The sequence below is a fragment of the Urocampus carinirostris genome, chromosome 9 (assembly GCF_059441175.1).
Source record: "Urocampus carinirostris isolate Australia breed hairy pipefish chromosome 9, RoL_Ucar_1.0, whole genome shotgun sequence".
Lineage (NCBI taxonomy): Eukaryota > Metazoa > Chordata > Actinopteri > Syngnathiformes > Syngnathidae > Urocampus > Urocampus carinirostris.
Window position 1 is genome coordinate 7,299,018 of NC_142357.1, and position 26,642 is coordinate 7,325,659.

General features: G+C 37.2%; 1 protein-coding gene across 1 annotated transcript in view; it reads right to left on the minus strand.

The window, feature by feature from the left end:
- The window catches only part of tenm1 (teneurin transmembrane protein 1), a 381,706-nt gene that overhangs the window by 92,401 nt on the left and 262,663 nt on the right, over window positions 1-26,642 (minus strand). The window contains exons 19-22 of the mRNA XM_088344425.1: window positions 13,006-13,149; window positions 7,385-7,637; window positions 6,254-6,274; window positions 1,819-2,051 (exon numbers count right to left, since the gene is read on the minus strand). Of these exons, the coding sequence (XP_088200551.1) occupies window positions 1,819-2,051; window positions 6,254-6,274; window positions 7,385-7,637; window positions 13,006-13,149 (651 nt within the window). The remainder of the gene's footprint in view (window positions 1-1,818; window positions 2,052-6,253; window positions 6,275-7,384; window positions 7,638-13,005; window positions 13,150-26,642) is intronic.

Consider the following 26,642-nt stretch of genomic DNA (forward strand, 5'->3'; position numbering starts at 1 on the left):
AACCAGTAATCCATTATAGTAGATGGCATTAAAGGTCCATTTAAAGTACTACTGCAAACAGATATCTGTTGTCGTCAAAACAGAGCCAACAATAACAGTTTGAATTAGAGCAGTCCACTCAATCAGTATTCAAATTATAGTTAATATTTTAGTTAATGAGAGTAGCCTAAGTAAAAAAATCTCTCTCTCTCTCTCTCTCTCTCTCTCTCTCTCTCTCTCTCTCTCTCTCTCTCTCTCTCTCTCTCTCTCTCTCTCTCTCTCTCTCTCTATCTATCTATATGCCCTGCGATTAGCTGGCAACCAGTTCAGGGTGTCCCCTACCCACTGCCCGAAGATAGCTTAGATGGGCTCCAGCACCCCCGCAACCCTACTGAGTAAAAGTGGTGCAGATAATGGATGTATGGATATATGTAATATATATATATATATATATATATATATATATATATATATATATATATATATATATATGTGAGGAAAGAAATGAAAAGGGCTAGCTTGGCTGAGAAAATGGTAATTATTAATCAAATGCCATTCCTCAATATAGATAATAAGAATTCTGGAAATGGCCCAGTCCGACAAATTCTGCTAATAACCCATTTGATAATTGAATACCATTTCCTTAGATTCGGCCATCAAGAATAATATGTTTAAGATCTTTTACGCAAGTGATTTGGATAGTTTACTAAAAATAGGCCATAGGTGTCTTGTGGATAAAAATATGTGGTTGTATTTGATGTCTTGCAATTGTGGTCAGCGATATTTTTGACTGATAAATCATTGCGCAATACATACAAATACGTCTAAACGTGTTATTCCAACCCTCTTTTAAAACACTATCCACTTAGCAACTATTTAACACATCCAAACTTTGAGTTAAAATGTGCGTGTTATACTTGAAAAACTGCGATGATATATAAAATAATTATGGGGCCACAGGCCCCTACTTTTTTGAACACCGTGGCTTAAAAAATAGTGCGCCTTATTCTTTATTTTCGTGGCAATGCTTTGGAAAAGGTCAAGCTGCTCTTTTTCACAACACATGCACTCTAAAACTACAGCAGTGGCATCGGGAAATATTTACGACAACCATTGAGAGAATTTAGTCCGTTATTTTGCCAACATTATTCTTATAGTACATAAGAAGAGAAAAACAGAAGGTCTGACATTACTTTATTGAGAAAGTACATGCCCTGGCGCTGTTGTCTAGAAATATAGGGCTTATGTTTTACGCAGCCCTCATTCCCGTTTTCTCTTGGCACAGTAGTACATGTGTGCTCGTCTTTGTATCCTGAATTTCGTTTCTTTTGGGTTTGAGTTTTGTTTCGTTTGGGTTTGAGTTTTGTTTTTTTTGGGTCTGAGTTTCGTTCTTAAATTTGAGCAAGCGGCTTTTAAGTCCTATCCCTGAATTTAAAGTATTATTATCTTTTTTTAGCAACACACATTATATCCGTCGTCATTGCAGAATAATTTGTTGCAGTGTCGATACCTGATGACGGGGTGCAATATAGCTTTTCTGCACTAAACACACACAACCATCACACCACAACTTTGCACATGGTGTTTTCACAACAATGCTCAGAAAGAAAATGTCTAAAACCTCACATAATTTTGTTTCCGTTCAACGTTACTGACCAAGAGGTTATTCAAAGGTCACAATTTAGACCCTGTGTGCCGTTACTCAGCAAGGGGTTCAAGGCAGAAAAACGACTTTTAACCTCAACACATATTTGTCCATACAGAGCAACATGAATAACCTTGGCAGCAATGGTTGGTCGCAGTCAATTAGCGAGAACATTTTCAGTAGCAAGGTCTTACCTCGAGGGTTATTGAGTGCGGCGTCAGTGGCCTTTCTGCCCTCTCCGCAGTGGCCTTGGTCGAAGGGCAAACACTGCTCGCCTGTCCCGGCTACGACTTCCAAGTTGCGTGACGGATCTTTTGGCTGACCGAGGTTCCTCACCCTGTACACTCTGCGACTGCTGGTGTCCGACACATAAAGAACTTCTCCCATTGGGTCCATGGCTAAGTAGTATTTATGGGCTGGGCTGGTGCTATTGAGGACAGGTCAGCGGAGAGCAGAGTTAAAAAAAAAATGCGCTTCACTCTTTCAGACTACATTCAAGCTCAAATTGTTGATTTAGTTGTAGATTTTTTGTATAACATGCAACAGGAATCGAACCTTGTCCGGCCCAGGAGAGCTCCAGATCCTATTCACTAGACCACTCGGGATATAGATGACACATTAAAGGCATTATATCTTATTTCATTATGACGGCCAAAAGCAGCTCGTTCCCAATAATAACATGAACAGTTTCGTACTGTAAGAGAAGTGTGAAAATGAGATAAAATCGATGGCTTTTTCTGTGTTTTCTATATCCCTAGTTGTCAAATGACTCGCACTATACCTGATGCGATCTTGGTTTGATTCCCAATTGATTCTCAATGTCATGCATTTGTGTCAGTAATATATTCCATCCAATCAATCACTGCACAAGTACAATACTCTTTTTTTATTTTTTTTTACTGTACTTTTAATTCCATAGCCTTATAGTCTGGCGCGCCGTATTTATATAAAAACAATATCACAAAAGATTATTTTTGAGGGGTGCTTCCTATAACATGGTGCACCTTATAGTGCAGACAATGGATAATGGAGCAAAAAACATCCATTAGTGAAAATGATTAATGTCCTTCAAAATGTTTTATTGATTATGCTGCATATGTCTAAATGAGGTTCAAAAAGCTCAGCAACAGTCCCCGCCCCCACAGCTTGAGAGCAAAAGCAAACTGGGTGAATGTCATCTATTGAACCTTGGCCACGAGTGTGGGTGGGCTGGTTGGACAGGACAGCCAATGGCCTTGCAGCAAATCAACCTATGCTCAACAGCAGTAAATGCCTTAGGGCACAGAGGAGACATTTTGTCAAAATAGGTAATTTTTTTCCCATCAATTTTATTTTTAAATGTTTTAGCCGCTAAAATGTATCATATTTGATAATAACAAATAACAAAGTTAGGTTATTTATTTCAGGAGCTCGTGAATTTTACTTTTAATCAAATTCATTTCATTAATTTTCATTGTAAAGGTAGGTTCTCATAAATGTTCTTTTTTTTTTACTCATCGAACAAAATTATTGATGTTAATACGGCACGAACATCTAAATTTGAGGTATGTATGTCATACACACACTGTTAATCATACACACACAAAAACAAAAAACTTCCTGCCTATTTGCCAGATAATTTTGCTCAATTTAAGGCAAGAACTTCTCATTTTACTGCGTTGTATCTTTATTTTGAACATATTTAAGCGCTAAAATATACAATTTTTTTATTGTCTAAATGTTAATCATTTAATTAAAAATGACATAAAACAAGCAAATTGATTTGCCGTTTGCCATATATTTTTAAATAAACATATTATTTAGATTTTACCATGTTTTGCCTTACAAGAACTAAGACATTAATAAAATCCCTAAAATTCCCAAAATTATCGTCTATGTCAGATGGCAGACAATATTGCTCAGGCTCATAATTATCAAATGATACTTTTTTTTTATATTTAATGATACAGTAATCACTTATTTAAAGTGGGGGGTACGTTTAAAAGAACATGTGATTGGTGAAATCTGTGAGAAAGAAACCTTTTTTTAATTATAACATCAAATACTCTTTTATAAACAGAAAACCAGATAACAACTACTGAACCGTCGAATGATTATAAATGGAAAGACTGTTTAGCCAATCAGGCTGCAGAGCACGATGCAAATCTATGAATTAGCAAAACTGTTAAAAGTAAACTGTTTTCAAGCGAGGTATTACTGTATTTCAACTGATCTAATAAAACAAGAAAATACTCTTTTAACTTATTTTCTAGTCCAATAATCTTTTAAGAAGAAATACATGAAGATAATATCAGAAAAATATTTCTCATTTTTAGTATTATCAATTCTTATTTTAGAAAAAAAGCTCAAAATACATTATTATGCATAGTGTGTGCATTAAAAATAAAAGAAACATTTAAAATGATAAAGCAATATGTATGTTGAACTACATCAGTTTGGTTATCCAGTATACCCATTCGCAGATCATTAAAACCATATTACGCAATGTTAGAGTCATATCTCTGTGTAGAAAAATAATTTTTGAGTAAAAAATATGACAATAAATCACGCAGCAATAAGTCAAGACAAGTGAGCTGCTGTAACACCATGATCGAGCAAATCGTGATGCAGGAAAAGTGCCTGTTAAAAATAACCTGAACACTGTTGTGTCTTACATAAAAATAACACCGCCTTGTCCCCTGGCTGTCAGTCATTTGAGTCCATTACGCGTAAAACACTTTTCAGAACTCTGCACTGAATTTCACATCCATAATTGAAACTTGATCCGAGGAGAGTTTTTCATCGCGTCTCAAAGTGTGTCACTGTTCTGTGCAGCATAACATATTTGATGGGCCTCTTAAAGTTGCAGCAAGCAATGTCAATGCAGTGAGCTGATTGCAAATCACTTGACCGTGTTTTTTTCTCTCCTAAATGAGATGCTCATCTTAAAAGGCATGCAGTAGATTAAAGGGAAAAGAACAAATCAGAAATAATGTCACCAAAGCCTTACTGCCTGCATCATTAACGTGTTAAAAAACATTGAAGCAGTCATTTTGACTGTCTCTGTCGCTGGCAATATTCTAGAGGACATCTTCGTGTTTGTTCCTTTTGAAGGCAAAGAATAGACAATGGTTTTTCACTGACTACATCCCATAATGTCTCCCCATGAGGGTACCTTACTTTAAAAAACCCGCTAGCTGATAGACACTTTGCAAGGAGGGAAACACAGGGAGGAAAGCTTTGAGAGCTGAATAAGGATGAATAATTAATGTGTTTTGACTTGAGAGAACAATAGTATAGCATAAAAAAATGAAATGCGCTCCAAACTGTAAAAAGGAGCCGTGGAAGCAGGAAGTAAAGGGAACCCCCCAGGGTGACAAAAGGGCATCTTAAGTGCTTCCATGAAGATACATTCCATGCATTAAGGTAAAGAACTTTCTTTTTTGGTCTGACATTACTGTCAATTGTGTGCCAGATAGTATAAGGCCTGTGGGGGTCGGCAACCCGCGTCTCTTTAATGCTGCCGAGTGGCTCCCTGCCGCTTTACCAAAAATGTTTGCAAATTGAAAAAGATCAGGAAAATAAATCTATATTTGTTTTGATATGGCTTCTGTGGGAGGCAAATCATGACACAAACACTGTTAACGTTGTCCAATGCTTTAAAAACGCATAGTAATACATTTCAACTAGGAGTGTAACTTGGTGACGCGAGGGAAAATCAGCTTGTACGAGTTCAACGGTCGGAAGTGACCATTTGACTGCCGCATCTCACTGGTATCAGGTTTTAAAAAACGGGATACAGGTTCTCCTCAAACGCATCATTTTTTGTAACGTGAAGTCGTGGTTCGAACTCCTGTAATGCAAACACTGGGGTTGCTCTCCTCTGCTTGTTTTCCTCTCTTTCCAGTGCGCCTTGCTAGAAGAGCTGTGTGGCCCAAGCCTCGCCCATTAAAGGGGCAGCGTCACAAGCAAGGCAGGTAGCTGTTTTTAATGTTAGCATTAGCCCCCCCCCCCACACCATTTTTTTTCAGGTAGCTCTTTAAAACATACCGGTAGTGTGTAAAGAAAAATAACTAAACAGAAATCAAACATAAACTATATTAATGTGAGTTTTATATATTTTTACATTTTTTAGGTGATTCTATTTCTATAAATGCACTCTTTTTGTTGTTTAGATATGGGGCAAATTATGCATGCTACATTTAGGTGTTTTATTTTCAAGCAGGCAAAAAATGGATTTCTTTATTGCATTTCTTCATTTTAATCAAATTAATGAAACAATACTGTAATTCATTATTAGAGTTATGAAGTTAAACCTGAGGCGGTATCCTACAACAGAGTAGTCATTAGGTGCATCATCCTCCACAGGATGTACTGTGTCTTACTTTTTATGATCGTCTCATATTGCAAATATAGATACATACAACATGTGTTGCATTCATTATAAGGCATATAAGAGTCTTTTATTTTTGTGCGGCTCCTGACCAAATTGTTTTTGTTTTTCTGGTCTAATGTAGCTCTTTCTTCATTTTGGGTTGCCGACCCATGGACACCAAAAAAAACCAATAACAAAACCCACATTTTAACTGTTTGACACTATGATTATGTTAAGGTGTCAAGAAAAATTCAATTATCTTTGAAACATCTTACCTGTGCCTGGTGTCCCGGTTCCTGAGCATAAGCCATGGTGAAGCATTGAAAAAAAAAAAAAAATGCAATTCACAAATCTAGTAAAAACTGAGATTAATTCACAAGCCACACAGCAAGTAAGATTTTATCTTCATAAAGTCGGATCATGGTTGATTTAAATGGTTGCATTTTTCCATATTAAATATTAATCCAAGCAGGAAGCCTTTTGCTATTTCTTCCCACATGAAGGTGGAGTATTCAATAGGGATATCATGAAAGTCTGTAGCTGCTGTACTAAGACACAATGCAGTTACAGAAGAAGAATTCGTTGTGGCAAAAAAAAAATGTACAGTGAGTGGTTTCAATAATACACCACATAAAATCAGTCCACAGTAAAGACTTTTTAAAGAAGTAGATGTGTCAAGCAAGGGCAAAGTTTTGGCATGGACATAGAGGACATGTGCCAATGTTGGTACTAACACGTTACAAAGGAATGTGTTCCTGGAACCCCAACATTTTTCCAGTAACACTCCCGATACCGGTCCCCACCAATGCCAAGACCAAACCTAAACTCTTGGTGTAAAGTCAGAATTGCACATTTACCGTTGTACTCTACATCTTCATTATTCTACACTTCGTAACACAGGCATGTCTAACATATGACCCGCAAGCCTGTTGGATGATTTAATTTGGCCTTCTATAAATTATGTATGTAAAAAAACTGATGTGGGTCTTTAGGTAATTTCTATCAAAAGTTATGTTTTTTTAAATAAATGTATACCAAATGATCTATATTGCCGCTAGAAGCCAGTGTTGAGTTTGTATAGCTTGATGAGTGTGTCTATGTGTAAAACCCTGTTTACGTGTTAAAAAACACATTCGATGCCAAAGATAAAAATATTTTTCCCCCCATTGTTTGTGAAAAAAATGTGTTTGGAAAAGATTCCTTGTTATCCATGATTATGATTTGTTGGGTAGGTTACGAATGTAGGCTGAATGATAAAGCATGATACTGAAAACAAAGCTAAATATTTGGAGTGATCCGGCCGCCTGAGAACAGAAAGTCCCTCAGAGCCAAACTGAGTTTGACAGCCCTGGTGAAACCACAAGAAAAGGTCTAAAAATGCTCATGAAATTTTATTTCCAACTCACTTGAGTTCCAGAATGGTTCTGGTGTATCCGTCTGGATGCACCCTGCGAACAAAGTTGAAATCTCCGACATAAAGCGAACCATCGGGGCCGCTGGACAACGCCACGGGAGCGTATAACATCAAATCGCGGGCTGCACCGCTGCAGCTTGGCCCGCAGGGGACGCTCCGGTAGAATCCATTCCCCATAACGGTGGAAATGACAGCGGGCTGCTGGGAGAGGTAGACATTTTCCCCATTTCCCTTGTGAAGGATTCCTACGAAAAGGCAGCAGGGTTAATTATATCATTACTTATAACGCCCACTTGCCATAAATTGGAACACAAAACAAGTGAAATTGCCCCCATTGGTTATCCGCCAACAACTATGATTAATACATTCTCCAACTGCCAAAACGTTTGCATTGAGCACAAGATTTACGACTGATGAAGAAGAATAAGATAATGGCAAAACATAAATGAAAATTATTTTTTTACTTTTTAAATAAGCGTGGACGGATCGATCAAAATATCAATATCAATACTGAGCAAGTATTTGGATCAGATCGAGGGTATTGTCTCGGGATTTATACTATTGTCACATTTTAATTATCGCTATAATAATGTGAGTTGTCAAATGATGCATGCATTATAACCTTTAAACATGTTCCAGTTGTGTTTATATTTTATTAGCAGTACTTATTTAATTTTCTGTATGTTGTGCAATGGAAGGTATTTTAGTTGACTTGTTGACATAGTTGTTCAGTATTTGTTTTTCATTACATTTATGCTTTTTTGGTTTGACTCTGTACTTGTTCTGAAACAGTTGTTTTAGTAGAACTATTTTATATGTATACTGTTAAAGGTTTTTACATACTCTTGTTTACACTATTTGCACTTAGACCTTGTTTTAAAAATATTGTGCATCCATTCATTATCTGCATTATCGCAGGGAAAATATTGTGCAATAGAAGGTATATCTGTCATGTTGACTTTGTTATATTTTGTTACATTGCTGTTTAATTGGGTTTGACAATATTGACTTTCGTTCTGAATCGGCTGAAATATAAATATTAATATTATTTTTCTATTATTTTAGATTTCATTCTAGTTGTTGAATTACAAAAAAAGAAAACAAATAACATTTTTAGTGCCTACAAAAAGTAAAGGTATCAAAACGGGATCAATCGATCAATACTAACCTGTATTTACTTGGATCAGATTTATACCAATACCTATTAAAAGGTTATGCATGCAGTTTTATTGTTAGATGTAGGGCTGATTCAGTGAGTTTGTTTTATTGAGAGGTTTGCATTTGATTTTTGTGATCCTCTTACTGTTGCACACTGTGTTCCTGTGTGTGCCATTTGTGAATGTGTGCCAATTTTCTAAACCTGTGTCCAGTTGTCTCCCCTCGCATGTGTGCTTTTATTCCACTCTTGTTGCGCAGTAGTGTTTCACCGCCAGTTTGTTCAGTGGCTTGTGCTGGTTATTCAGTTTCTTTACTCGGGGTACTTTTACAGTGTTTGATTACTAGTTTCTGTGGCCGTGTGTCTGTAATGTTGTTTATTGTATTTACGTGTTTATTGTATTTAAGTGCATACATATGACTTGACTTGACTTAATCAATGTCTATGTGCTATGAGGCAAAATAATTCTGTGCCTCCCTCTGCATCTGCAGACACTCTGCACCGGTTTACTTTCTAATTGTATTAATAGTATTCATAACTAAGTGTGAACGTTCAACAATTTTGAAAGAAAAAAAAATGCTAGACAAATATGTTGCCCCTTCAGGTAATGTTTTACTGTATATCGCAAGTAGACTTGATTCATTACATTCAAATTTAACTAAAGCCTACAAAGCAGACAAGAACTAGTGATCTGCAGTCAGTGGAAGGTGCCGAGTGTTGCTAGTCATCTATTCAAGGTACAAATAAATGTTGGCGGATTCAGAGTTTTTCGCCACATGACAAGCAATCCTCGAAAAAAATGTGACTCGAAGTTCGTAAAATCCAATACACAAATCGAGTCTACGTCTTAAAAAAATGGCAACTGTAGATTCAGTATAAGATCAGTACCAAACGATGACCGGGGCAACTGCAATCTTTATTGGTTACTAAAAATGTTTTTTTGAAACCAAGACACCATAGTATAGTGACAAAACAAGTAGTTTAGCACCAAAAAGAGCAGCTATGAAGTTTTCTTGCACAGTAGAAGCATGGCATCAACTCAACATTTGATAGTGAGCTAATACAAAGCCTCCACATGATCTTTTTTCTTGTAGTTGTTCTGTTGGTTAGATGACTTATTAACTGCAAGGGTCATGTCTACCTAACAGGTTATGATGGAAGCATCATAAAATAATACATGCATAACAGCTGATGAAACCAAAACCATGACATTGCGGTAGAAGAATATGTCCCAAAATGACTTTTGGACCTCCAAGCCCACGCACTAATGCACAGTTGAACTTTTACACGGCCCCTGCTATCTTTAATTACTACTCATGTGTTTTAATGTAGCCAAATTCATTATACAGTTGGTTGCATTTGCATTTCAATGTGCTTCTATTGTCAGGCGATGCTGTTTCATTTTTACAGTCCTTTTGCTAACTCCTATTTTTGGTACAGTGCAATGATAAACCAAACTTACTGTGAAAATACTTTTATTAAAACCTGCATGCATTTAATTGAACTTAAATCATGTATTACAAATGTCAAACATAACCTTATATTTGCTGTTTGTTTTAATTGAGTTTTATTTATGTATCTATTAATTTATTCAGTTTTCAACAATTTCCCATACAAAAACAAAATCACATCCCAAACTCATAATAGACTGGCAAAAGCATTCTACATCATGTGGAAAATGAAGGTCAAACATTGTGGTGCAACTCACTAGAAGCATGTGTAGTAGGTATCATATTCACCTCACACACGATGAGTCACCTGTTTTAACCCAGGTGTAAACATGTTTCTTTTTATATTTTTGTTTGGATTGCATGGGCAACAGCCATTGAGAAACGTGTTAGCCATAACCAGTATTTTAAAAGAAATACCTTTAAATCAAACAAAATGTTTTTCCATTAAAGGGACATTTGTAACATGTTGCTGTATTGTGTGCTTCAACCGAAAACGAGTTCTACAAATTATAGATAGATAGATAGATAGATAGATAGATAGATAGATAGATAGATAGATAGATAGATAGATAGATAGATAGATAGATAGATAGATAGATAGATAGATAGATAGATAGATAGATAGATAGATAGATAGATAGATAGATAGATAGATAGATAGATAGATAGATAGATATACTTTATTCATCCCCGTAGGGAAATTCACATTTCCAGCAGCATCCCTTCGCTGTGAACAATACAATAATAAAGCAAAAGGAATACAAGATACAAATACCCAATGTGACGTGCTAATACCCACTGTAGCGTGTTGTATAGAGTATTTAAATAGTGCTACATATAATACACACTGCAATAAAAGTACGGTAATATGCAATGTAGGGGGTGTGGTTTAAAGTGGGCCTTTACTCCCGCCGGGTGGAGTTAAAGAGCCTCATGGCATGAGGAAGAAAAGATCTCTTCAGTCTGTCCGTGGTACAAGACAGTGACAGCAGTCTGTCGCTGAAGCTGCTCTTCTGTCTGGATATAATGCTGTGTAGTGGATGTGATTGTCCATGATTGACCGCAGTTTATGTAAACTGAAAGTGACCAAAACGCACCATTTTTCTTGTCATTTTTTTGTTTTGTTTGCCTAGCCTTTCTCAAGGTTTTTTCTTTATGGGGGTACCCACAGCAGCAAGATGGTGGACGATGATGTCTGCTTTTTGTCTGTGAGCCTCATGTTATGAAAAATAATTTCTAGATTTCTAGCTAGACAAATAGTAAATAAATGCAGTTTTTTGTGAGAGTGCATGTATTTGCATGAATAATTTTATTATTCAAATCAACAATGCTTTTTAAATGAATGCCCTTTTTTTTTTACCACCAGAGGCACTAAGTAATGCGGAATGTGCCTCTAAAGTCATTTATTTGAAATCAATTTCTCATTCATTTAACATTAGGGTCCTCATTGTTAAATGGCCACTTAAAACAACAGAATGGTATTGACTACCATTGGAAGTATCGATACTAGGAGTGCCCTATTAGTTTTCAAGCTCCGAAGATTGCACAAATCGAGAAATAAGAAGGTTTTACTGGTTTCACAGGTTGGTGTACATGTTTTCTTCTATTTCTTTTATCATGTGGCTACTTTAAAGCAGTTTAAGGGAGTCGGCTTAATTGCAATTTAGGTTATGGCAATCTGTAACTAGATAGTTCCTTTCAGACTAATGCTCAACTTTTTGATGTCATTAATTTTGAAGGTAATGTAATTCATTTTTAAATAAAGTAGTTAGTAACTGTAACAACTTGTTTTCTTTCTGTAACACGATTTTCCCACCAATGCCTACCATTGGATACCACTGGAAGTATTGATACTAGGGCTGCAACAACAAATCAATAACATTGATTAAAATAATTATAAATACAGTTGGCAATGGATTTCATCATCGATTTGTTGCGTAACAGGATTTATTCCTCAACCAGTGTGATAATTACTTTAAAATAAAAAAATGCATTGAATTTTGTTGAGACAGTTTAGTTGGTCTGTTAAGGGGACATGGATATAGTACCACTTTGATCCAGGAAAGAGCGACTCAAGATCACCTTTTGTCATGATTTCCTATTGCCCTCATCTGTGCCCGTTCGTTTGGCGCCAGCTGCTGCTCGTTGCCTGATTGGTTTAAGCGCAACGCTTCCTTTCACTCCTTGTCAGTCTGTCAGCGAAAATCCCCACATGCAAGGCAAGCACTATTTGACTCTGACTCGTCTGCCCCTGGCTTCCCGATGGTCTCCGCCTCCCTGACTTTTTTCTTCCTTCTCCCGTCTCGGCTACTCGACTTGTTTGTGCCCATCGACCACGCTTCGATCGTCCGTCCCGGCTACTAAACTCGTTCCCGCCTTCCGACCACGTGAGGTCCCTGTTCCTCCTGCCCAGCAATCGCCAGACTGCTGGCGCTTGCTTTCCCATACCTGAATTCTCAGCTTCCGCAGTAAAGTTTGATGTGAAACATTACGCGTTTGGGTCTACTAACTGTTCTAGTTCTGATACCTTCTTTGCGTGGCGTCCTCTTGATCAGGCGACTAACTTTTTGTGACACTTGGTCCGGCAGATGGCGCCACCAGACTGTATTACTATGCACGAAGAACTCACATTCTCCTCAGATGCCTCTCTTTCTTTTTTGCACTCACCTTTTCCCACATATTCGCAGGTATATAGCATGTACTTGTATGTGTTTTTGTTTATTGTTAAGTTTTTTACAAACACTTTGATTTTTTTATTATTTTAAATTCTGAAATATTTTGTATTTTGTGCACTACTGTCTATCTGTCCAAAACTTCAAATATTGAAAAGAGAGGAGGAAATTAAAAACTATTTTTTATAAATCTGATTCATTGATTGATTGTAATGTGTCAATTATTAACATCATCAGAAGTTACAGACCTAATTGATACTTTAAAAAAACCTATATCTGATATCACATATAAAGTGCATAATGTGCACTCTTTTTGGATGTGGGAAATACTCACCGCTCTGAATGTTGAGGGAATGATGTTTGTCCAAGGACCAACCTCCAAGATGAGACGGCACTAGCTCAAACGCTTGCATGAGCGCTGTTCTCCTCTCCCATTGAATAACTCCCGGACATGATTCATACTCATAGCCGACAGATACTAAAAGCAAACATATGCACACATAAAACCAGTTGTTAAGTTGTGCAGAAGAAATTTCGACATGGTCTCCATTTTTTGACACAACCGTACCAGAAGACTGCTGCCCCCAAATGACTGCATGTCCTAGTTTTACGTACAATTTTAGTTGAATGTTACTCTTCACAAATATTTCAAACAGACTGTTCAATGATTAACTCCTTTCACTGACACACTTGACAGTATTTCATGATGTTTATGTTGCTCTCAAGTGCAGAATAATCTGGTCCAAATTGATGAATCCTTTTGTGGTCAGGGTTGAGATGTTTGGTTTCACCCCTGATAGAAACATCTTGACTTCATTTCACTGGCAATATGCCCGCAGTTACAGCGACTTTGAATTTAATCTCTCTCCAAACTATATTGTATGCCGGGCTGAAGCAGATGAAAGGCATGTACAGCAAAACCTCATCAGTGAGTCTGTCTGCCGAGATCAGTGTGAAGTAGAGGCGCAATCAAAAGGAGTCAGCTGAAATGAAAGAGCTTGAGAATTTGATGTTTGGCCTAATACACGTTGCAGCCTTCCACTGTAGCTTCATAGAAAATTAGTCGTTGAAAAGAATAATACAATCACATTGCTAAAAACAGAAAAATAAAACATATGGTACACACTACCATTCTTATACAGACAAAACAGGGTAAAATAACTCAGATGTTTTTTAATTGTTATTTAATCGTTATAAATGATTATGTGCAGACTTAATTCAGGGGATGGTGTCATAATAGTCATTGGTTTGCAACAATTTGTTGTCTGTGCAGTCCTTTAAGACGCTTTGTTAATAAGGGCTATACAAATAAACATGACTTGACCTGACTTAATCAATGTCTATATGCCAAATAATCCTGTGCCTCACTCTGCATCTGCAGACACTCTGCACCGGTATACGTTACCTTCTAATTGTATTAATAGTATTCATAACGTGAACGTTCAACAATTTTGAAAAAAAATAAAAATAAAATAAAATATATATATATATATATATATATATATATATATATATATATATATATATATATATATATATATATATATATATATATATATATATATATATATATATATATTCATTTTGCATGTTGTGTATAGTGTTATATTTAATCAAAAAGTCTGAAATTATATACAAACGTATATATTCTGCTTGTGTTTGCGTGTATCTTTGTGAAGATGGTTTTTCAGCATTGAACACTGTAATTTAGAGAAATGGTTATAGCTATAAATACCAAATAGTTTAATTTTCCTGTATACTTATTGAAATTTGTATGTGGATGTGAATAATATCTAGCTGGGTGTTTGGAGAGAAGTGCATAAATAGTGGTGTATATTTAATTTTATATGGATCAATACGTTTTGAATACATGTAGATAAAATAGAATAACCTTTGGTGTCATTGATTACCCCAATATGTTTATCATGTGATTATTAAACTCTTTAAAAATTAAATAAAAAACTACATTTGACAAACAACAACCTCATATTAGGGATACCTGGTATTATACATTATATACGTACGTAATCCTCTAAATTTTCAAAACAAATGTGTTCCATATCTCCATATTAGGTTATTTTTCTGTGATCTAGGAACCACATTATACTACCTTTTATATATACAGTGGAACCTCGGTTTTCGAACGCCTCTCAGTTCGAACAAATCGGAGTCCGACCAAGAATTTCCAGAAATTCTTTCTTTGCTATTCGGTCCAAAAAATCGGAGTTCGAACGCCGGTAATGCGTGAGTGCGTACGCTAGGGTGCGATGCTGAGCGGCGTACGGGTGTAGATCGCTCCTTTCGTGACCAACTGTTATCGCGTGCGGACGTGCTTCGTTTTGCTTTCGCTTTTAATATAGGTGAACGAAGTGCTTTAGCCCCTAATTATGCCTCTGAAGAAAGTCAGTGCAAGCAGCAAAGTTGCTACAGGTGAAAAAAGAAAAGTAGTGCGTACAACTATTGCATTCAAGAAATAAATAATAGCACCACCGTCCCCCTGCGCCTTCTGCTGACCACCACAAAGGTAAGAAATCCTATGCATAATTATTTTCTTTATCCTTTTATTTTTATTCTTACACGTTCATGTTAGCGTAATCTTTCGTACGGAAGATTAGGATAACGTGAACGTACGATTAGCCTGGGTTAGCTTGATGTTTACGTTAAACATTCAAAACATTCAGGGTGTTGGAACGGAGCCCAACATTCAGGGTGTTGGGACGCAGCCCCCTTTCCAATGAACCGCTCACCACTTGTTGTGGAGACCCGGGTGCTAAATGACTTGTAAACGACCTGATTTTTTTATTTTTACACGTTCATGTTAGCGTAATCTTTCGTACTGAAGATTACGATAACGTGAACGTACAATTAGCCTGGGTTAGCTTTATGTTTACGTTAAACATTCAAGGTAAACATTCAGGGTGTTGGAACGGTGGTCGAACAAATCGGTTTTCTAATAGGGTTCTGGAACGGATTATGGTCGAGAACCGAGGTTCCACTGTACATTATATATATATATATATATATATATATATATATATATATATATATATATATATATATATATATATATATATATATATATATATATATATATACTTGGTACAGTGTTATACAAGGAATCTGTTTTCTTGTTTGCAGTTTCCCATCATCTGGGATTTGCTATGCTGTAAACCACTGTGGATGACTTGCAGTAGAAAGATGAATGACACTTCAAACGTCTGGATAACTCGCTAAAAAGCCTCATGTTGATTAGTTGATTTGTCTGTGACATTTCCATTCTAATATCAGCCCAAGGCAAAAATTCTACAGTCCATATATGGTCGATGCATCAGTTGTATCCATCCACATGTAGTGTAGTATAAAGCAACATCCAGCACACTTTGTAAACGTTGGTGATTGATCAATGGAGCCAACCTTTGAGCAAACAAGGCCAGTACTTCTTTGTTTTTAATGAGTGACATGGATAAAATCCTCTTTGATTGTCAAATCTTAAATGCAGAAATTTTTAGTTGAGCAACTATGTCGTTCATGCTTCTTATCGGATTCCTTGCAAAGAGTATGTATAAAAGTTTTTTTTCTCTCTCGATTTTTTTCAATCCCAGAAGGTAATGCTCTGATTGTTTTGAGAGTACTGGCACTCTACAAATGACCCCGAAATACTGTCATGTCGAAATGCAAAAAAATGTGTAAACACACCAAATAAAAACACAAAAACTGAAATCTTGATTGACACCACTAATACAACTCATATTTTTGACACACCAAGCTGTCCCTGTCACAATCCTGCACTCAGGTTCCGCTCTATCTCTCTCTGTCTTCAATCACTCCCTCTCGATCAACCTTAACTTACATTGCCACTCATTTATGTGTTCAATTTTCATCCTCACACTGATTTTCCCCCTCTCACGACTGTCCCTGTCACTATTTAAACACTCTGGCCCTTTGGCTCTGTGCTAGTTTGTTGTCTTCCATTCCACATCCCAACAACTCCTGTCTCCGCATCTTGTTAGTCTAGTGTACCAAACCCTTGCCTGTCCTTCCCTATCCTGACTCCAATCTGACAAACTCTTGGACTGTAAGTCTGAATGTTAGGATGTACTGAAACACTGACCCCTCACTTGCATCTTTGACCACAGCTGTTTCCTCGCTACCTGTGTAACAAACCCTGCCTGAATAAAACATCACTGTTTGCTGTAATGATAACTGTTCCTGCTCTGTGCTTCTGCACCAGCCAAAATTGATTCTTGACAGCCCCCCTGCATCCTTGCCTCAGCTAAAAAGACAATTTTAAAAAATACCTTATAAAGCATTTTCTTTAAAATTATATGGAATTACTTGATAAGTATATTTATGATATGTGTCCCATTCCTGAATAATAATGGCATTGACTGCTTTTTTGAAAAGGGGATTGTTCCTCAACCTCTGTAATCGTATGTTTACATCCCAAATCTGAATGTCAATGCATATGCTATGCTTCAGTTTTCAGTCTTTTCTCTTTTATATAATCTGCCGTTAAATAAGCAACCTTCTTGGCTAACCCATGCACGGATAAGATTCCATTAGATTTGAAGGGAGAACATATCATTTAATATTCAAACCAGTAGGCCATTTTAAAATAAAATAAGTTTTAAAACTACACCTCCACATGTACACACAAAGCACACAATTCTGAAGTGGAGATAAAAAGGCAACTTGACATCTTTGACACAAATGTGGCAGAGTAGGACCTGCTGCTGTCAAACACCGTAGGCACCGATCCACCTAACTTTCCTCATAGTAGACCTTAAGGCATGCGAATTGACATGCACTCATGGGATCTGAAGAGCTCACTCAGCGGAAATATCAGAAAGAAGACAGTGGAATACATAAGTGGGCTTTCGCATGATGCAAGCTTAGCATTCACCTCTAAAAGAGAACATTTCAAAAGGTGTGCTAGTTATACCAAGTCTGTCCAATCTATAAAGATGTGCCTGAAACGACTATAATACAAAGCGAGCAAAATAAATATTTAAGAAGCTAAATTTTGCATTTTGATTGTTTAGTTTATCTATTCAGATCAGGGCTGAGCATGAATAAAAAAAAAATGGACCTGAAACCAAAAATGCATGAGTGGCCAAAATCCAAAACACCAAAATACAAGTTTATGATTTTAAATACCTTTTTCAAACTCCCAAAGCATTGAGTAATTAAAAAAAAAATCCTGTTGGACAACAGAGCGTAACAGATCAAGTAAAACTGCTTAAAGATAAAACATGAGAATAACACAAGCAAGTTAATTCTTCTTTAGTAGTTTGAGTAAAGTGACTAGTATACTTGTGCCTTATGTTCCTGCTTATTGCCTCCACTCAGAAAATGCTGAACTACTTGAGAACATTTTTTTCCGGAACCCTTAATGGTTTCAATTTGTCTTTGGCTAAAACTGAAAATTCTTTTGGTGATTTTTGGCGCTGAAACTTCATACAAGCCACGGGCCAGATCAAGCACACTGGATGATTACTTACAAACCATCATAAATTTCTGAGTATTGTAAAAAAAGAAGCAAGTCTCTAGGTCTATACCATCAAAAATGCAAACCAAATGCTCTCTCCTGCTGCTATAAGGCAATGTTGACTTTGTATAGTGTGGTAAGTTTGTTCAGGTGTAAAACCGCATTCACTCATTTGCAGTGTTGTGCACGTTACTTTAAAAAAAAAAAATATTTATAGTTTTTCACTGCTCCTTCCAAAATGTAACTGAGTTAATAGCTAAGCTACTCTATAGAAAAACTAATTATTTACCAGGGAAAGTAACTATTTCTCTTTAAAAAGAGGTCAGATGTCAAATGGTTTGAATTTTCCTAAGCAAATACAAAACACCTCAGTGACATCTTTGACCGAAGTTTACTTAAAGATGGAAATTTCGACTATTTTTTCCGGCTCGTCTCACTAGAACGGGCTAATCCGGGTCTAAAGCAGCTATTCATATTGTTTTCTGTTGATTTAATCCCTACACTAAAAACTATTATGTAACATTATGCACGGAGTAACTTATAAAAGTGGAACGTAAGAAAAAGGACAAAGTAAAAAAAAAGAAAAATACAATAACAAAAGAGATAAAAGAGGAAAAAAATAGTACATGTTTAATGTTTGTATTAGCAGATTAACACAAAATAACACAATAATTACAATACAAATATTTATGATCGACAAAAAAAAACATACAACACAATTTTAACATCTTTTTGTGCTGAAAAAATTCAAGTTCAAAAACACAGAATCCCCCAAAAGTGCAAATTGACCGATCATGAGAGGGAAAAAAGCGTATCGGAGGAAACCAGCTGTTCCTTGATGGGTAGTGGGCCTCCTCTGTTCACTTTCAAGAGCCAGCTCATAGAGACACGGGTCGGGGTGCTCAAACATTTTTCAAATCAGCCCTCATCACCGCATAAGTAAACACTATATTTGTAATTGCTATCTAACTTTATCGTAGTCACTGTTTTGAATGGCATCATCCTCCGAAAAGACGCAAGAACTCGAAGGAAAGGGAAAAACCATGCAGCTGAAAACAGCGTCGGGTGTGCGGGAACACGCCGCTATTGCCGTTTTAAAGCCTAAAAACAATTGACTTCAGTAACGATAACGATGACCTAACAGCGACAAAGTAATGTTGGATTACTCCGTTACTGAAAACATAATGATGCTACGTTACGGCTTTATGTATAACAATGTTCTTCCCATCAGTGATCATCTGTTTAAATAACACATTCAATGCCAAACATGAAAATCGTGTTTGCCCATTGTTTATGAATAAATGTGTTGTGTTTAAAAAGATTCTTCGTCATCTGTGATTATTGTGTGTATAGCAGATTACTAATGTAGGCTGAATGATAAATTACGATATTGAAAAACAACACTAAACATTTGGAGTTGACATTTTTTTACTGATTTGGCCTGCCGAACAGAAAGGCTGGATACTGCCCAAGGGCCAAACTAAGTTTGACATTCCTATTCCAAATAGTTTTTACTTTTCGACCATACATAACACAAAGATAGAATAAGGATATTTCACAGGTGGAAATGAGGTAACTGTACTTCTTTTCACTTTAGGGCCATTTTTTTACCGTCAAGGAGGTTTATGACAACCTATTACAAAGCCAATGAAAACTGTGTCGCTTCTTGTGTGGTCTCATTTTCCGTTGTTGTTTTTGCTCTGTCCTCAATGAAGCCTTTCAGATGGGAAGTGAAACATCCTCAGAGATAAACAAAGCAGCCCAGTTGCCATCGATTCAATGTCACATGAAATAAAAGACCTGGATGGATGAAGACATAATTCTGTAATTGTTAAGCAAGTTATTCTCAGGCATAAAGAGATAAAAGACGGATAATTCCACAGATGAAAATCTAAAAACAAAGGAGGAAAAACACTGAACAATTCCAGGAAATCTAAGATTGTCATAGCATGACAAATAATTGTGTGTTTGTCAGGGGTAACTAACGTTTTCATAACATATTCTAAAGATTTCACAAAAGCCCTGGTATCCCTTTGCAAACACTTTTTGGCCGTTAAACCTTGTAAAACTGTTTTTTTTTTTTTTTTTTCATTTTGTAAGCACTCTTCCATGCATGAAGAGAACAACGAAGAGCAAAACTAACAACACAATAAAGATACGTTCTTAATTGTTAGCTGGCTAAGACTTCCCGATTTTGGGGTCCAAAATGTAAATGATAAGATCCGGGTTGGGTCAATACTCTAAATATAATTAAAAAAAAGGAAAATGTGCAAATTATAATTCAAAACACACATTTCTGGAAAAAGGCTTTATGTTGATAGGTGTTCTTGTTACGGGCCTAAGCATATAAAAACATAAACTCTTGGGTGTTTTTTCACCAAGCAGACCTTAAAAAAATACATGTAAAAAAAGAAAATGACTTCTTGTAATGGCAATAGTCAATTTTACAGATTCTTGTTTAATTCGGTTACCTTGTAAATGTTTTTTTTAATTTTAATTAATTAATTTTAATTTAATTTTTTTAATTATAATGTTTTTTAGTAATTGTAGCGTAATTTTCAGAAGACAAAAAGAGAAAAGGAGCTACAGCAGGTACCCAATGGAACCAGCTAACTTGCTCTTTTGATGACAATAAAAAAAAAATATATATATTTTTTTTTGGTAAGGTACTGTTTTATACATTGCATTTTTTACCTTATTGGAAGAAAATCTTGCTCATAATAACTGTAATTTATCACATTTTCAGCTATTTTGTGTCGCGACTGTTGCTCAAGTTATTGGAGTGGGTCGTTCAGTAACCCAAAAGTTGCCTTTTAAAGTTATGTGTCGTTTGTCCTTTGGCAAGGCACTATAACTATAATGACTCCAGTGATACTCAAACAGATACGTGAAAGGTAGTCACATATCTTTAAGTCCACTCCTGGCCAGCTGTGGCTATGTATGTAGCTTACCACCACCACTGTGTGAGTAAATAAATAATTATTCCATAAAAAACCCGTCTTTCATTGTTCCATAAAATGCTGTGTAAATGTAATACAATGTTTTTTTTTTTTAATTTACACTTTACACACTATAAAAAGAATAGATTGCTTATTTCAAGAGTATTTATTTATTTATTTATTTTAATGTTACAATGTTAAAGTTACACTACTCTCTGGTCTCTTCAAGTCCAAAATCAAGAGCCTTCAGCTGGTACAAAATGATGCAGCGAGGCTTTTGACAAAGACAAGAAAGTTTTATCACATTACCTCGATTTTAGTAAACATGCATTGGCTCCCTGTTAGCTTAAGATGCGATTTTAAGGTTCTGTTGGTATTGTACAAGTCCAGTTTATTGTCCAGCTGCACACCCAGGTATTTGTAGGTCCGGACAAATTCTACACATTCTCCTTTGATAATGCAGGAACCGGGTGAGTTCTAGTTCTCCTGAAGTCCACCACCATCTCCCTGGTTTTGGTGGTGTTCAGGTGCAGGTGGTTAGCATCGCTCCATTGGACAAAGTCCTGAATCAATTTCCTGTACTCCTCCTCCTGCCCACTTCTGATACCTTTTACGATAGCAGTGTCATCAGCAAACTTTTGCACGTGGCAGGACTCAGAGTTGTACTGAAAGTCCGATGTATACAGGGTGAATAGGAACAGAGAGAGCACGGTCCCCTGCGGAGATCTGTGCTGCTAACCACAGTGTCTGATGTACAGCCCCCCTGTTTCACATACTGGGGTCTGCCTGTCAGGTAGTCTGTAATCCATGATACAAGGTGTGAGCTTACTCCCATCTCTGTCAGTTTACTACTAAGTAGCAGAGGCTGTATGGTGTTGAAGACACTGGAGAACTCCAAAAATGTAATCCTCACAGCCCCCTTACCCCTGTCCAGGTGAGAGAGGGATCGGTGTACCATTTAGACTATAGCATCCTCCACTCCCAACCTTCTCCTGGTAGGCAAATTGCAGAGGGTCGATGGCGTGGCGGACTTGTGGCCTCAGGTGGTGCAGCAGCAACCGCTCCATGGTTTTCATCACATGTGATGTCAGGGCGACCGGCCTAGCATATGAATAACCTACGTTTTATGTTGCCAATATCTGTGTATTATTTATTTTTGCAATATCCATTGCTGCCTGGTCATCCTGGAAGGGGGATTACCTTGTGTGTGGTCCCTTCTCAAGGTTTCTTCATTTTCCTCATGTTGAGTTTTTGAGTTTTTCCTTGCCCTCATGTAGGTTTTAGATCAGGGGATGGTGTCTGTGGTTTGTAATAATCTGTGGTTTGTGGAGCCCTTTGAGGCGCTTTGTGATTAGGGGGTGCATAAATAAACATGACTTGACAACAGTAGATACTTTAAACCACTTCATTTTTTTCTGTTTTATTAAGGAAACGGTAGCTCAGGAGTTCTTGTCCTGTAGCGCGAGGTTGCTGCTTCAAGTCCTAGCTTTCAGTTTTTCAGTGACTTATTTGAATTTTCTGCCAATGGGAAATTAATAAAATGTTGGCAGTGTTAAGTACGTACCCCAAAAATAATCTTGTTTTAAAATGTCTGTGCACGCCACTGTTTGTATACTCCCTCCTTCTTAATGTCTATCTACTAGAATCACAATAAATATCAATATTGAGTTATCACCATGACCCTCTGTCAGAAAAGCAGAGCCAATCAAAGTGAAAAGAGAAAGTGTGTTCCCACTAAACACACTGAACAAAATCAATATAAAACAATTTCATTCCAGCTGCAGATTTTTTAGGTAGTATTTATCAAGGCATTTTAACTTATTTTGTAGTAAAATAACAACACTTTATCTGTAAAATCAGGAACATTTTCTTTGTCAGCATCTCTTTTGCTTGTTTTTAAGATAGAATTGTGTATAATTTAATACATTTTCACACCCATAAAGGGCATAGTGTTAGAATTAGCTGGTTCTTTTTCCATTGTAATTGCCTCTAACGACGCACTGGGTTATGGGGCGCCTTATAACATTACGGACAAGCATACAAGTGTGCAGTTAAAAAAAGCAGCGGGAGCAAAACTGAGTTTGGTTGTGGTTTATTTAAATATTAATTACAAAATAAACACACAGGTAAATACTTGTCGGAGGTCGTTTTTCAGCTTCCTTCAACTTGCAAAGATTTGATTCATTAATGTTTAATTCTCTCGCGGCTGCTCCATTTTCACTACGGCGGACAAAAACACGGAAAGCATTAAATGGAGGGAAAGTGAGCTTTGGATTTGATTCATATTCGGGCGGGAGACAACTCTCCCCAGCCTCTAGCAGCACAATAACTTTCAAATTGCTAGATATGCTACTGTGCTAGCATCTACGAGCAATTCCGCTAACAATGCATTGTGCGTGACGTCCCACGTCCTCTTGCACACAAGCGGGATATGATGGCAATTAAGAGTCGACTAAATGTCACAGGAGACCCACAGAAGTCACATTCAGTTGGAAATATGAACGATCTGACCAAAACAACGGATTTCAGCCAAAAACCTGTGAACTCCCATTCTCGGGAGCAAGCACCAAACCCTAAGGCCATGGAGGAGGTCTGCTTCCAACTCTCTGCTTTAGAAACGGGGTGCACTGTCCGATAGGGCACGCCCTTCACTTTGAAAGGACTTATATATATTGATTTAGGGCGGCGCGGCGGATGGGTGGTTAGCTTGCAGCCACATGGTGCAGAGGTCCAGGGTTCAAGTCCAACTACCGCATGCTCTCCCCGTGCTTGCATCGGTTTCCTCTGGGCACTCCGGTATTCTCCCGCATTTCAAAAACATGCATGTCAGGTTAATTGCCTGGTTGTAAATCTCCCCAAGTCTTAATGAGTGAGTCTGTCTCTGTGTGTTCTCTGACCGGCTGGCAACCAGTTCAGGGTGTCCCCAGCCCAATGCCTGAATATGGCTGGGATGAGCTCCAGTATCGCCGTGACCCTACTGGCGATGAGCTGTTTAGATAGTGGATGGATGGATACATTCATTTACTTAAGCAAAAGTATATTTTCAAATTTATTGGTCGGGAAATTGGTATTCATTTTACATAAAACGAGGCTTACTCAGATGGAGCTTACACGATTCCCATGGTGCGATTATGTCATTTTTAGTCTCCATAGTTTTTAATCTTCCTTGTCTTTTGTAGCACTTGTTTTTTAGTTGCACTGCACTGCACAACACAGCGACACCTAGTCGTCAAATATTACACAGCGTTCCTTAAAAGATCATCAAACTGATTTACTTACAGTATCTGGTGACTGGATACTTTTCAAGAAATGAAGAAGATAATTGGAAGATAATTTAACTAATTGAACAAACTTTAAAGATGATGTCGGGAATTTAAAAAATGTTATACTCGCCGAGGCCATCTTCTGGCTTAAATAATGTGTCGTGATTACCTAACTGGAGCCACCTGAGGTATCAGCTGGTGTGCTGGAACGCAATTTCCTGATTGGTGGAGGCTTTCTACATAAGCTGTCAGCGTCCAGAGATGGACGTTCGAGTGTACTCCTCGTTTCCCTGAGTGAGCCTCCAACATTCAAGGTACCACGATCCCTTTGTGTATTCCAAGCCTGATTCTCGTTGCCTGACCCTTGTCTGTTAAAAGTTTACGATCTACTCTTCCGTCCCGGCCACCGACTTACCTGCTACGTTACTCGTCACGCGTTTCACCACGGAGTCACCATTTCGTCCAAAGAGGCTTTCTGCTACCAAGAGCCGACGTCCCAAGCCTGCTCCACCGAACTTTGTCCAAATAAATCCTTTAACTGACGCTATTGGATCCGAGTGCTTGTTCTGGCCCATGACATAATGATTGTTCTCTTTATCAAAGTCTACATGTGGCGCATGCAAGTACGTGCATTTCTTAGATGCACTCCGATATACTCTTCTTTTTCTTCTTGTTGGGGCTTTGGTTGGCGTTTTGACTCTTATTGAAGCAGGCCCTTCTTACTTTTGCCATTTTAATGCTACACTAACAAAAAAGCAAATGACAAGCATAAAATCACTCTTTACATCCCCATTTACTCCCTCCTTCCCGCACATTTTCCATCCTTTCCTCCCCCTTCCCTGATTCTTAATGTATTGCACGTCCTCAATAGCTCTGATAAAAGTAAGATAAAAGTGAAGAGGCTCGGTGGGATTAGTTTTTATAGAGGCTCTTTGAACTCACTTGGGCATATGTATTACAGATTTAATAGATAACATATTTTCTTTCAACTTATGAAGGACACCTCAAATGATGTAACCCACCATTAAGTCTAAATTTACTTGTCAAATTTTTCAAATCTAGTTAGAGATGGTTTGCTTATTTGAAACCCATTTATCGTTTTCTATTTTGAAAAACAACATAACATATCTTAAAATATCAATATTCGATAATGTGAGCAACATTTTCTGCCAATGGCTCAGTTGTTTTGTTTTTTTCTGCAGAGCAACATCCCTACTGACACATAGAAAGTCGGTCACGCACACTCTGGCATGCACGCATGCACACCACCTTCCAAACAATATGCACATGCACTATATAGCACCAAGTACAAAGCTTAAATTCCCCTTAGTTGGCGCCGCGGGCATGTATTCACCCCAGCAAACAGAGCACGATCTTCCTTTCTTGTAGACACTTTGGCTGGGCTTTTGAGTGCTGACGTACAATTTGTGTTTTTGCGGGATGCTGTAAAGCACTGAAAAGTTGAGAGAGGGAATATTTAGGGGGGGACAAGTGTACTGATGAAAGAACAATAGGAAAGCGTGAGACAAAAAAAGCAACAAGGGAGATAGGAAAGAACAGAGAAAACCATGAGTAAGAAGGAGAAGACCTTGCCGAGAATAATAAAAATAATTAAAAAAAAAAAAACGAAGGAAAAAGAAAGTCAAAGATGAAAAATGTCTGTTTTGAGAAAGAGATAAAACAAACAAAAAATCTGACATAACATGAAGTGACGGATGCAAACAGATCAGTAGAAAGAATCAATGCAACACAAAACCTTTTGATTTGTCTGTGTAAAGTTTCAAAGTCATTTTACATCTGCGGGTTTACCTAGAAAAAAAAACTTTTATAGAACATATGTCAACAGCCCTCCTTGTTATTTAATGTGACCTGTTCAAGAAACAGGATGGGCTTCTATGCCCTTTATAGCTTACAGTGGCCCAAGCACAAACTAAATTACAGTATGTGTCCCCAGATGCATGTTGAGTTTTTGATTTGCGCAACGCCTGCAGCTACTTCCCATAAGCCAGAGTAATTTCCAAGTTGAGTTATGTTGCTTGAAAATAGTGTAGATGTGTAAAAGTTTGTGTTTAGAGGAGAGGATGAAATTGATAGTACAATGTGCCGATTTTGATAAATCCAACCAAGTTTCAGCAAACTTCAGATTTTTCTACAAAAAACAGACTTCACATGAGCAATTGTCTAAAATATATTTCCAGGTTGCTGATGAGGAAGTTCACTAAATGACGATTTGTCTTGTAAGTCATCTTTCACTAAATTAAAAAGGGTATTGTTCTGTTCC